General features: G+C 40.8%; 2 protein-coding genes across 2 annotated transcripts in view; both read left to right on the plus strand.

Annotated features, from left to right (window-relative positions):
* LOC150076403 (voltage-gated delayed rectifier potassium channel KCNH8-like) overlaps window positions 1-12,855 on the plus strand; it is a 271,262-nt gene that overhangs the window by 58,727 nt on the left and 199,680 nt on the right.
* LOC150076404 (protein CFDP2-like) lies at window positions 9,749-10,117 on the plus strand. The gene has a single exon (XM_090387352.1). The coding sequence runs from the start codon at window positions 9,749-9,751 to the stop codon at window positions 10,115-10,117; it is 369 nt and encodes a 122-aa protein (XP_090243478.1).

Below are 12,855 nucleotides of genomic sequence, written 5' to 3' on the forward strand. Positions count from 1 at the left end.
AGAACAGGTGCATGTATACTTGTGTGTACACCAATGCTAGGAGTTTAGTAAATAAATTTGATGAATTTGAGGTATTGCTCAAAACATCAAAGGCAGATATTGTGGGGATTTCAGAGACGTGGTGTCACACAGATATAAGAAATGCAGAACTGGAATTTGGGGAGTACAATGTCTACAGAAAGGATAGACAGGATAGGAAGGGAGGAGGGGTTATGCTATTAGTTAAAAAACACATAAAATCCAAGGAAGTGAAGCCAGTCGACATCGCTGGACAGTGCAGTGTCGAGTCAGTTTGGTGTGACATAAGCATTGGGAGATCAAAATTGAGAGTAGGAGTGTGCTATAGGCCTAATGACTCTGATGAGTATAATACGAAACTATTCGGAGAAATAGAGTGGGCCAGTAAATCAGAGAGTCTTATAATGGGGGATTTTAATTTCCCAGATATTGACTGGAATTTGGGGGCTGGTCACTCACACAGTAGCAAGGCTTTTGTGGATTTATTGGATGATTGTTTTCTACATCAGCATGTTCGGGAGGCAACTAGAGGGAGTAATACTCTTGATTTGATTATCAGTAGTGATTCTTCATGCATTAAGAATCTGCAGATAAATGAACCACTTGGTGGCAGTGATCACAGTGTGCTGAAGTGGGAGTTACTCAAAGAGGTAACTACCATTAGGGGTAAAGGGAAGGGGTATTGCTTTCGTAAAGGCGACTACAATGGACTGAGACAGTATTTAAATTCTATACAGTGGGATCAACTGATGATATTGCCAACAGCAAATTCAAAATGGGAAGCATTCAAAGAACTTATCGTGGAAGCTACTAGGCTTTACATACCAACTAAGAAATATTGTTCAAGGTTTAGGCCTAAATGGTTGTCAGATGAACTAATGAGGCATATGGCAGAGAAGAAAAATGCATGGGATACATACAAATTAACACGTGACACGGACGCCTATGATAGATACAAGTTGATCTGTAACCAAGTTACAAAGGAGGTTAGGCAGGCGAAGGCAGATTACGAGAGATCCTTGGCAAGGGATGCGAAGAAAAACAGCAAAGAGTTCTTTACTTATGTAAACTCTAGAAGGAAGGGGATGAATCAGATTGGTCCACTTGAGATCGATGGGTCAACTGTTGATGACCCTGCTCGGGTAGCTAACAAACTAAATGAATATTTTGCATCGACATTCACACATGAGGAGTTATTCAGCGAGGGGAATGCCAGAGGTGTATTCAACTCTAGCAGTAAGCTAGAGAATCTTGTAATAACTGAGAGCAAAGTGGAGGAGAAATTGTTGAAGATAAACACAAGAAAGGCACCTGGGGTGGATGGGATCTATCCAGTTATATTAAAGGAGGCAGCAAAGGAGGTAAGCAAACCCTTAGCCATAATTATGAGAGCTTCCTTGGACTCAGGGGAGGTACCCATTGACTGGAGATGTGCAAATGTGACCCCAATTCACAAAGGGGGATCAAAGGCTGACACAAGTAATTATAGACCTGTGAGTTTAACTTCTGTTCCCGGAAAATTAATGGAGGCACTGGTGAAAGAAGCACTGCAGGATCATCTAGACAAGACTTCAGTTATAGCTAGGACACAGCATGGTTTTGTTAAGGGGAAGTCTTGCCTGACCAATTTGATTGGATACTATGATGCAGTCACAAAAGAACTGGATGCAGGGAATAACTTTGATATTATATACTTGGATCTTAGAAAGGCTTTTGATACTGTTGCACATGGAAGACTGCTGCACAAATTGGAGCAGTGTGGCATTGGAGGCAAGTTGCTGCTATGGATAAAGGGGTGGTTGAGGGGGAGAAGACAGAGAGTGGTAATCAATGGACACTGCTCATCGTGGACTAATGTTATTAGTGGAGTCCCTCAGGGTTCAGTATTGGGGCCTTTATTGTTTTCTGTATTTATAAATGATATTGATGATGGTATATCAGGCTTAATGTCCAAGTTTGCAGACGATACGAAGGTTGGCAGGGTTGTCAAGGACACTACTGACACTATGCTGCTGCAACAGGATTTGGAAAGGTTGAGCAGATGGGCTTCGAGGTGGCAAATGAAGTTTAACATTGACAAATGTAAAGTACTACATATGGGAAACAGCAACCCCAGAGCAACGTATCAACTCTGTGGTACTACACTGACAGTGGTAGAGAATGAAAGGGACCTGGGGGTGGTGGTGCAGGCAGATATGAAGTTCTCTGAGCAGTGCAGACGAGCTGCAAGAGTAGCTCATGGTGTATTGTCAATGATATATAGGAATTTTTCTAGCAGGGATAAGGAGGTGATTATTCCCTTGTATAAGGCAATGGTCAGGCCACACCTGGAGTACTGTATACAGGCCTGGAGGCCTCATTTCAGGAAGGATGTAGAGCTGCTGGAACGAGTACAGAGAAGGGCAACTAGATTGGTGAATGGGACAAAGGGGTTCTCTTACGAAGAAAGGCTTAAGTTTTGCAAATTACAGTGTCTGGAAACTAGGCACCAGCGGGGTGATCTGATAGAGGTGTACAAAGCCTTGAATGGTTTGAGCATGCTCAATGCTGATGGGATTCTTCCTCTAGCTCAGAAAAATCACCTGAGAGGGCATAAATTCAAATTGAGGAAAGACAGATGTAGGATAGATGTGCGGAAATTTGCCTTTAGCCAGCGGGTGGTTGGTTGGTGGAACAGACTTCCATCCCTTGTCGTGGAAGTTGATAGCCTAAATAAGTTTAAGGCTCAGCTGGACAGGTATTTCGAACGAACAGAGGGGTGAAGTGGAAGTGGTTATTTTTATTTATTTATGTTACTTTTTTTTTTTTTTTTTTTGGCTGATGCTGCATAAGCTTGCTTTCTTGCATGAAATGCCTCTACTAATGCTAATGCTAATGGATAATGGCAGGAAGACGTCTGATGTTTAGAGATGCTGCCATCTGGGTGGTCTTTCGTGCAGGGGGAAGCCGGAATTTCCATATGGCCCACTTCAATAGCCAAAATTGGCCTGCAAAAATCCGTCTTAGATGCGTTGTGGCAGTTGAGGTCCAGACTTCTGCTCCATAAAGAATGACCGGATAGACACATGTCTTAATATACCTGCACCCAACGGCCTGGTCATGGACATGCATAAGTTGTTGCTTAAGCATCCATCGGAGTCGACAGAATTTTTTTTGCAGGTGGTCTATGTGTGGTAGAAAGAAGAGCTTCTGGTCAAAAATAACGCCCAGGTCGGTGTGTTGCTGAACAGCAGAAATCGCGGATCCTCTTATATTGGGTTGCACCATCGTTGGGTTCCGTTTGAGCGAGAAAGTGAACTGTTTCGACTTCTCAGGATTGATGAGAAGGGCAGAAACCGGAGAGGAAGGCCAGTGAACAGCTTTATATCATCAGCGAAGGTGATAATATCAGTTCGGCCCGTCACGAAAGGCAGAAGAACAGCTGAGAACAAAATACCAGAGAGGACCCCACCTTGTGGGACTCCAGCTGTAATAGTTCTGGTGTAGCGCCGATTGGCATCGCAAACAATAATAGTCCTATTCTCAAGCATTGTCTAAATGAACCAGAGCACGTCTCCGCCAATGAGGTAATATTCACGTAATAGCCTTACCAATGCGTGAACGGATACGGAATCAAATGCTGCCTGGACGTCGATATAAGTAACAGTGATTTCCGAACCGTGCTCAAATGCCTCGAGGATCTTGGTAGTGGAGCTGACTAGATTTGTAGCGGTGGATCTTGACCGGGTGGCATAGTGAATCTGCGGTGGCTGATATGACATTATTTGGGTGGTTAACGTTTTCAGAAGAGATTTCTCAAATAGCTTTAATAGGCTTGATGCAGAAGGAATAGGACGGAAGTGACTGGGCTGAGAAGCAGAGCGTATTTTTGGCAGTGGTCTTACTAGATAGACATGCCACATAGGAGGGAAGAATTTTTGATGAAGGATTTTGTTGAATAACGACAGAATGGGATAAACAATAAATGTACTGAGGCATTTCAGCATAAACTGTGGAATCCCGTCGGCGCCGGATGCTGCCGTAGGTGCTAAACTATTTATTGCATCAATCAGTTGATATTTGGTGAGTTGAACTGAATTTAAGGGGTCGGTTGGTAATTCCATTGGTGTAGTGGATTCTGGCTGAGCCGCAAACCTAGTTATGTGGTCGAGCCAACTGCTCAGATTGAGTGAGTGGATGGCGTCCTCTGATTTGCTTCTGTGGAAGGGCTTCCCTTTATTTATGGTAGCCTCTAGGTGAAGTTTTATTGCCTCCCTCTTGTTCCTAATAAAAAGAGCCCTAGCTCGGGAGAATACAGTTCTGTCCGAGGGTGAGCCGGAGTTTTTCCACCGCTTGTGCATGTTCTGTTTGACGTGAAAGCTTTCAGAGACTTTTGGACTCCACCAGGCCCTTGAATGCTCTGTAATGGTTAGCTTTTTTTGTTGCAGCACAGAGAGAGAGACAGTGTATATCCATCTTGTCATTAGGTCAATTCCGAGTTCAGGGTCGCATTCCTCAAGGACATCCCATGGAATTGCCTGGGCTGCATAAACACACCTTTCAGGATCGAGGTATTTGGGCGCTGTAATAGTTTTGGCTGTGACTTTCCTCCTGCCAGAAGTGATGGGCATTTCTGTTTGCACAGAGAGAATGATGGGGTTATGATCAGACTGTATGTTGCTTGTCGGGTTTTGATTAGCTACACAATTTGCTGACGCCAACGCGAGGTCCAATGTGCTTTCACCCCTCGTGGGTGGTGTGTCCACCAGTTTAAGACCTAATATGTCTAAATGCTGACTCAGTCTTCTCTTGAGGCTCCCCAGGGTATTTGGGAGATTTTAATCCCCACACACGATATGCTTCAGTGATAAATGGAGATGGTTAATCAGCCAATTGAGGAGTTCATCAACTACCTGTGCGTCTGGAACTGGTGGGATATACACTGCGACAATGTCGAGAGAAACGTTCTGGCTGTTGTTATTGTTAGGTTTTAGTGTGACTAGAACTGCCTCGAAAGAATTGGACTGGCTCGATACTGAGTGGAGGATAGAAAATACCTGCTCATTGAACAAAATTGCTACTCCTCCTCCCTTGCAGTTTTCTCTAGGCGTACATAACATCTGATATCTTGCAGGCCAAGTAGAAGAAAGTGTTTCTTCACTGGGATCAAGCCATGTTTCTGCGAAGCAAACTACGTCCATTGAACTGGACAGCAAGAGCTTCTCAACTTCATTCAATTTGTTCCTCATGGATCGCACATTTTGAAATAGGAGTTGGAATGAAGCTGGTCTCCTGACCTTGACGAGGGATGTACACTGTCTGGTCCGTCTGTGATGCGTTGCTGGTTTTCGATATGTTGAAACCATGACAGGGATCGTAAAATTCGGAGATAGAGATGACGGAGATTTTGAGTAGTTTTCAATCACCGTTGAGAGTCCCTTTTACGTAGGTATGTCAGTATAAACCAAGAGCTTCGCGCACAGAAAGAGGAAATTAGAAAGGAAACGAGCGTATTGAAAAACGAGATGATAGATCTGAAGAGCAACGTTATGCTTTCTGAGAGATCCGCATTGAGATCATTTCTGCGGGTTCCTCAGACCTCAAAACTAGCTAGCAGAGATGTTGACACTATATCTCCTCAATTGGGAAAAGATTATATTGAAAGTGTATCCTTCCCGACGACTAGCTCTGGCGTCGAAGCGGAAAACCGACCAAAAGGCGCAGTCGCTAACACGCCGCCTATTACTGTCTATGAGCGTAATAGAGGAACAAGATATTGCATTGAACACCCCTGTGAGAAAGCTAAAAAATCATATTCAAATGTGCTCAAGCTAAACCTGCCCAAGGAAACAAACGGTGTTCATGTGCCACCCGACCAAGTAAGCCCTGATCAGCACAGAAACCAAAATGCCACATCACACGCCCTTGAACTGCACGCAGGAATTCACTCGTCACTTAGTCCTAAACAAACCCGGACCACTACCAGGTCTGCCACCAACCTGGTGTTGGGCGCCAAACCGGAAAATGCCCAGACTACCAATCAAAACAGTGCGAATAGGAAGAAAAACACTTGGATGGGGCACCGCACTAGTTTCGAAGCTTCAGCCTTTCAAACCGGTTGGTTCATTACCCCGACTCTCCCCAAGCAGTTTGTTTGTTTGTATCGCGTTTGGCCCCGGACACGTTAGCAAAACTCGTCACTGATGTACTGTTTGAGGAACCCAGTTGGATTTAAAGATTCAGAAACTGAACACTCGTAGCACATCTTATGCTTCTTTTCGCATCTATTGTGACAGAACCCAGTTCGAAAGGATTGGAACGTGTACCAAATGGCCCCTCGGCACCATCATCAGGCCATTTTATGAAACATGAAGCATGAATTGCTCTACATGGGATTGGCCATAGCAAAAAGGTAATTCCATATTTGTTTTCCAATATCCCTGTGGAGGCAAGCTATTAAATTGCAGAAAGATAAATCGCACCTTGGAAAGCAAGAATACTACCACAAGATATTACCTAATGGAATCTTTATACATTTCATTCAATTAGTGTTAGAATTAGGTTACTTTGAGTTCGCAGACAGAACCTACACACAAAAGACAGCATTGGGAAACCGTTATCACTGATTACAATGAATCTGTTTATGGAGAACTCTGAAAGGGCAGCTATTTGGACCCATCACGGCCCTCTCTATGAGTTCGTTTTGTGAATGACGTGTTCATAATTTAGAAACATGGAAAGGAAAGATTACTGAAATTCTAAGATTATCTAAAAAACGTTCATCTGCCCATTAATTTTAAGCTTGAGATCGTGGGTAATAATAAATTGGTAATTTGGCCCTTTCGTACCAACAATAAAGTTATTAAAGGATAAAGTTATTAATATAGCGTATGAGTTACGTGTTCGGAAAAACTGGAAACTGAAATTGGGTCCATCACGTTTATCTTTTAACAATTCGGCTTCTTTGGTTGTTTTGACAGTAAATTGTAACCTTGAACCTCCCCCAAAAAAACTTAAATTAATTTTTACAAAATGTTGCGGAGAAAAATAACTGTTTAAATTCAGGAATATGCGACACGCTACTTAATAGTCCTGAGCAAGCTTATACACCATCAGCCAAAAAAAAAAAAAAACACCTTCCCATTTTACCTATCCATCCATCACCTCCAATAGTTTGTGTAGATCCTCCTTGCATTTATTGAAAAAATTGGCAAAACACGGCTCTGACTGAATGATTCCAGAAAATGTCGGACAGAGAAGGCAGTTTATCATCATTTGAATCTTGAAAACAACTTCAATGCTTGTTCTTTTGAAAACGAATTTACTCCAAAGGCCACCCCACGATAAGATGTGAGAGAACGGTTAAAAAGGATTGAATTCGAATCCCGTCAATGACATAAGGAATTTTTATGGTTCTTTTTCACAACATTGCTGATTTAATCACATTGCATGGTTTTTCTCCAGGAAATTTGAATGTTTCGTCTATTAAACCGACTGAAATATCTGCGCAATTATAGACAGAAAACATATTGACACCTCACAGCCTTAGATGCTCTGACGCCTAACCATCGTCCTAACCAATGCTATATTATCAGGCTTAAAAAAAACGACGTTTTTTAAGGCAGAAAATTACTATAAAAATATACTCTGTGTTATGGAAACCATTTAATATTGGTGCGGAACAAATGCTTCTCAGAACTTGCTTATCAACCCACTTTCAAGATTAAGAGACAGCTGTACATGTCGCAGTTGATCTGCTTTAAATTACCATCTTTTCAAAAGAATGGATGCCTCTATTTCTTCTCTAAGATTCTGATTACTTTATCTTGGTGGAAGTAACTACAAATAGTTACTTTCAACTGCCCAAGCTTAATTCATTAGCACAAGCCAGTACAATACAGCGGATTTATTTGTGATAACAGACATTCCATTACTTCACCTACTGTTAGAGTTGGTTTTCTCAGTTGAAGGCCATCCATCCATTCTTTCATTATAATTGGTCTTTGTGTGATCGCAATTTTCATGGCTGCGCCTAGACCTTTTGTGTTACCTGTATTCATTCCGCACAGAATAGATTTCAGCAGCTTTGTAAGAACAGAAAATTACAGTTGTTTTATTGCATTTTCTCTTTTGTTAAAGCGCAATAAAGCTATTATTTTAAAATATATCTAAACATTATGGCCTTAATAAAAACACTGGAGAAACCGATGAACGAATTCTCTTGTGTCGAAGGACAGACTAGTCACAAAGGAAGACTCATTCGTCGCTTTCTATTGAGGTTTTTGACTACATTTATTCAACGTCCTTTTATGCCCATCTCTGTATTCATCTGGGGAAGCATTTTTAATTCTGTTATGCCGAGTGGAAACGGTTAGCTAAAATATTACATTGATTGGTAGGTTGCCTGATTGTGCACTGCTAATAAAAGAAGGCGAAATGCAAGGTGGATTGTCAAGTAACATCTTTGTGTGGACTGTAAAGTTGCGTCATTTCAAATAGTAAGTCTAAGTGCTTATCATAATATGAGTGCTTTCTCTACAGTTGCCAATAACCCACCTTCTTATCCAAAAATTCTTAGGAATCGTAGGAATGTTTGGATAAGAAGGTGGCCCCCATCATGGTCCATTACAAAATTACGCCCAAAAACTTTCGTTTCTATTCCTCATGCTGCTAAATATCTTAAGAAGTGAAAAATACATTGTAAGAAGAATTCACTCTACATTTTTCCCCTTTCGGTTTTCAGGGCAATGTAGCTGACTGTTTTCACAAAATACTGATGAATATAAAACTCATTTAAGACGTTTTTGTGATTCAGTTTCATTTATTTCTTTAAAAAGTATGCTGGATCTATCTCAGAAATCTTTTTATTTCTTTTAAAAATATTGTTGAATATTTTTCATAATTTAAGATACTAACAGGAATCCGTACTATCTAAAATTATGCAGTCTGAGTTCGTTCAGTATAAGCAGATGGCAAGGAAGGTACATGGTATATTATGATTTTTATCGAAATTTTTCAAATAAAGGAGGCAGTCACTATATCTCTCTACAAGGCGATGGTGCGGTCACCCTTGGAAAAAGCAGGGCCAGCGACAACATCTAAAGAACGTGAAGAACAGCTTATAAGATGTATTCAGCAGAGCTGGACAAGGAGACACCTTCGTGGAGGAGAAGTTACCATGGGTACTATCTTATCCCCCACCGATGGTATCTTTGCCTTGTTGTGGTAGGGGGACTTGGGTCTCAATGATTTTCAGAGCTATGGTGGTGGTAGCTTCCTACTGGTAGGGCCTCCCAAGCCAGAAAGATTTGTAGCTAGAGACCAGACGAAAAAAGATATCTTGGTCCTCCAGTTAGGGGTTGATGAAATGGGTCAGCTCCCCATTCATCATAAAACGTTCTTTCAATGCTAAAAGACCTAACAGAGAAAAAATCGGACGGACAAACAGAAATCGAACTGGCAAACGGAAAAGGATTATGCATTTTGGCCGCTGGAATGTACAAGGAGTTAGCACAAAACAAGATGAAGTTTTATTGGAATTGGGGAAATATAAATTGGATGTGGCAGTCTTAACTTAAACAAAGAAGAAAGGGAGAGGTGTAGAAATTACTGGAGAATATATTTTCCTTTGGTCTGGTGTTGACCGACATGTAAGAGCTGTACTTATCCAAAAAATTCTCAGAAAGTTTATCAACTTTCTGAGTTCATCAACAAAACTCCATTTTAAAAAATGGAGTTTTGTTGATGAACCATGACCCTTGAAATTAAAATATATGGAAGAGAAATTACTATTATTGGGATATATGCTCCTAATATTGAGTCTCCTACAGATATTAAAGAATATTTCTGGGAAAAATTGAGAGAAGTAATAGAAGTAATTCCACATTGCAAAGAGATAGTCATAATGGGGGATTTGAACTCCAGAGTGGGACAAGCTGCGGACAATGAAGTGGTGGAAAGACACGGAGAAAATGATAACGGAGAGACACTGATAGAACTTTGTTTCCAATATAAGCTGGGGATTAGTAACACGTTCCAACATAGAGACATTCAGAAGTTCACATGGTTCCAAGAAACAAAAGGACTAAAATCAATAACTGATTATGCGATCACTAAATAGCAAAGCACAATTTTTGTCTGTGATGTTAGGGTCCAGAGAGGAGCATATTGTGGCTCTGATCACTTTTTGGTGAAGGCTACGTTGTAATTCCCATGGATATGCCAAAAAATGGAAGGAGAAAAGGAAGAAAGACCTTGAGAGGAGCAAATAACTTGACACCGAAAGATTTAATGTGGACTCACTAAAAGATGAGATCACTAGGGGCTTGTATCAACGAAGATTAGACAAAGAATTAGATGAAACCTATGTGGAGAGTGCAAAAGATATACAGGGCGTTTCAAAAATACAAGCATTACTTCAGGAATGCGTTCCTCATACGTAGACAAAAGTATTTTATATCAACATAGTTCCGGAAATGCTTGGTTCCCGAGTTATTAACCGGAATGTCTTATCTCCCGCAGGTGATTTCCTTCATCACAAGGTACTGACACAATCTGGTGGTTTTCCATTCCGACCATGTACTCAAATCAGGAGCAAGCGGATATGCACTTTATGTACGGTTTGGCGGACGTCAATGCTCTGGAGGCTCGTCGTTTGTACCACGAAAGGTTCCCAGAACGAAGATATCCAGACAGGAAAACGTTTGAAGGTATCCATCGCCGCCTTTGTGAACATGGGACCTTTACACCTCGTGCTGCCGACAGAGGACGACGAAGATCTACGACTCCTGAAGTAGAGGAGGAGGTTTGGATGTTGTCCTCTGTCGGCCATGTGAGGAGAATGGAGGACAACAGAATGCTCAGAGGAGCCATGGAATGGATGCCATGGAGAAAGAAAAAGAGAGGAAGACCAAGAAGGACGTGGATGGATAGTAGGTGTGAGAGCAGCCATGAATAGAAGAGGACTGGTTGATTGGGAAGATAGAAGAAAATGGAAAAAAGGATAAGGGAATGACTTTTCGATGTTAGGTTGAGGAGAACCGTTGTAATAACGAAATAAATCCTGAGAAGAAGAGACTATCTTACCAAGCGTACATGAGATGTTAATGTACGGGGCATATCTTCATTGCCACCATTCATCAATAGGCCAATTATCGCAAGTGGCGCAAGATGCATTCAATTAACATTCGAAAGAATCCCCCCCGGAGAAGTGTTCCAGGAAGTGCTCGTAAATATCGACGAATGAAGACTTGATTTATTTGTTTCTGGTGCCATTAAATGCTATTACAATTTTAGACCTTTACCTCGCAGGTCTACATCAAAACTTCCAAAATACAGAACTCTTAGCAATGGCGAAACCACCATACTACTCGGTCTGCATCGCGGTGTAGCCCGGGGAGTCGGGGACCCGATGGCTGATTTCATATGGTTGTTAAAGATCACGTGGGAGCTATTCTGCACTTTTGAGGTAAAGTTAGGACAAAGCTATAAATCCTAGGAGTAGGACCTACAATCCACTGACTGCTAATACTTCGACATCAACAGCTATATGAACCGCAGCCAAAGATGACACACTTATGGATGATACGGCATTGAATAATATACTTTATTCCTGGATGTTATGTTTTTTTTTTTGTGTGGATTTTTTCTTGTGGAGGTAATAATTAAGGTAATAGTTAAGTCTTGTGGAGGATTTTTTAATGAAAAAATCCTCCACAAGACTTAACCTTAATCAGATTTGGGATTCTGACGATTAATTTCATAACAGTATCTTGACAAACGTTATTTCAAGCGATCTGCAAGGTTTCCCATACATTTTGTGAAGATGGGCGGACTACACGGACTTGAGGGTCAAGATGATCCCATAAAACTCTATTGGGTATGTCAAGTGATTGGACGGCCACGCCATTATTTTCAATAACTCCGCCTATTGTTTAGTTGCTAGAAAGTCCTGCACTTCTTAGAACTGTGTGTCGGGTCGTTGTCTTGTTGTAATACAAAATTTCTTCCACAAATTCGAAATCTAGAGAATACTGCATTAATATTCAAGAATATTTTATAGCCTTCTTTTCTTAAAATTCCTTCAATTCTGATTACTTTAATACGGATGTTACTCACTCCAGAAAAATAGAGCAACATCAGATAATGTTGCTGATGATGGAGCCACCACAGTGCTTGACTACGGGCACTAAACAAAGTGGCACCATTTTTTATTCAGTTCATCGCTTCACATAAACGCTACGCTTGGATCCAAAAATTTCAAATTTGGATTCATCCGTCCACAATACATTTTTACACTCTCCAGTTGCCTAATGTTGATAGGTCTTAGTGCAAGTCAACCGCTTATTTTGATTTTGGTGTTTTAATAAGGATTTTTGAAGCGCCACACGACCAAGAAGCCTTCTACAGTGGGTGTAGACACGGACGTTTCTCTGTTTCCTTTTTGAAATCAGCTAGGATTTCTTATATTGTACTTCAAAGGGCTATCGTTCTGATTGTAGTTTCTCCCTTAAACTGACGATGTTCTTAAACTAACTGATGTTCTACCATATTAAATCTTCTTACTCCTCAATTTATATTATTGCAAAACACTTTAGCATCATGTACAATCTTCTATAACATTAAAACAATACTCTCACTTTCTAGAATATTCTAGAATCATATACATTCTACCACATTCAGGAATCTTCTACAATGTTCTACCATATTCAGGAGTCATCTAGACCTCGCTTTCATTTCGCCTGTTATTCTCAAAAAAAATCTAGCAATTTCCTAAATATTATTTATTTTTTTAATTTCTATACATAATAGAAAATATTTTAATAGAAATCGGTAAACAAGTTGGTACTATTTTAATAA

Source organism: Mastigoproctus giganteus, chromosome 13, assembly GCF_048544385.1.
Source record: "Mastigoproctus giganteus isolate SK-2022 chromosome 13, ASM4854438v1, whole genome shotgun sequence".
In the NCBI taxonomy this organism is placed as follows: domain Eukaryota; kingdom Metazoa; phylum Arthropoda; class Arachnida; order Uropygi; family Thelyphonidae; genus Mastigoproctus; species Mastigoproctus giganteus.

Coding starts and splice junctions, on each gene's coding strand:
- LOC150076404 (XM_090387352.1), top strand. CDS start 9,749: ATGACCCTTGAAATTAAAATATATGGAAGAGAAATTACTATTATTGGG.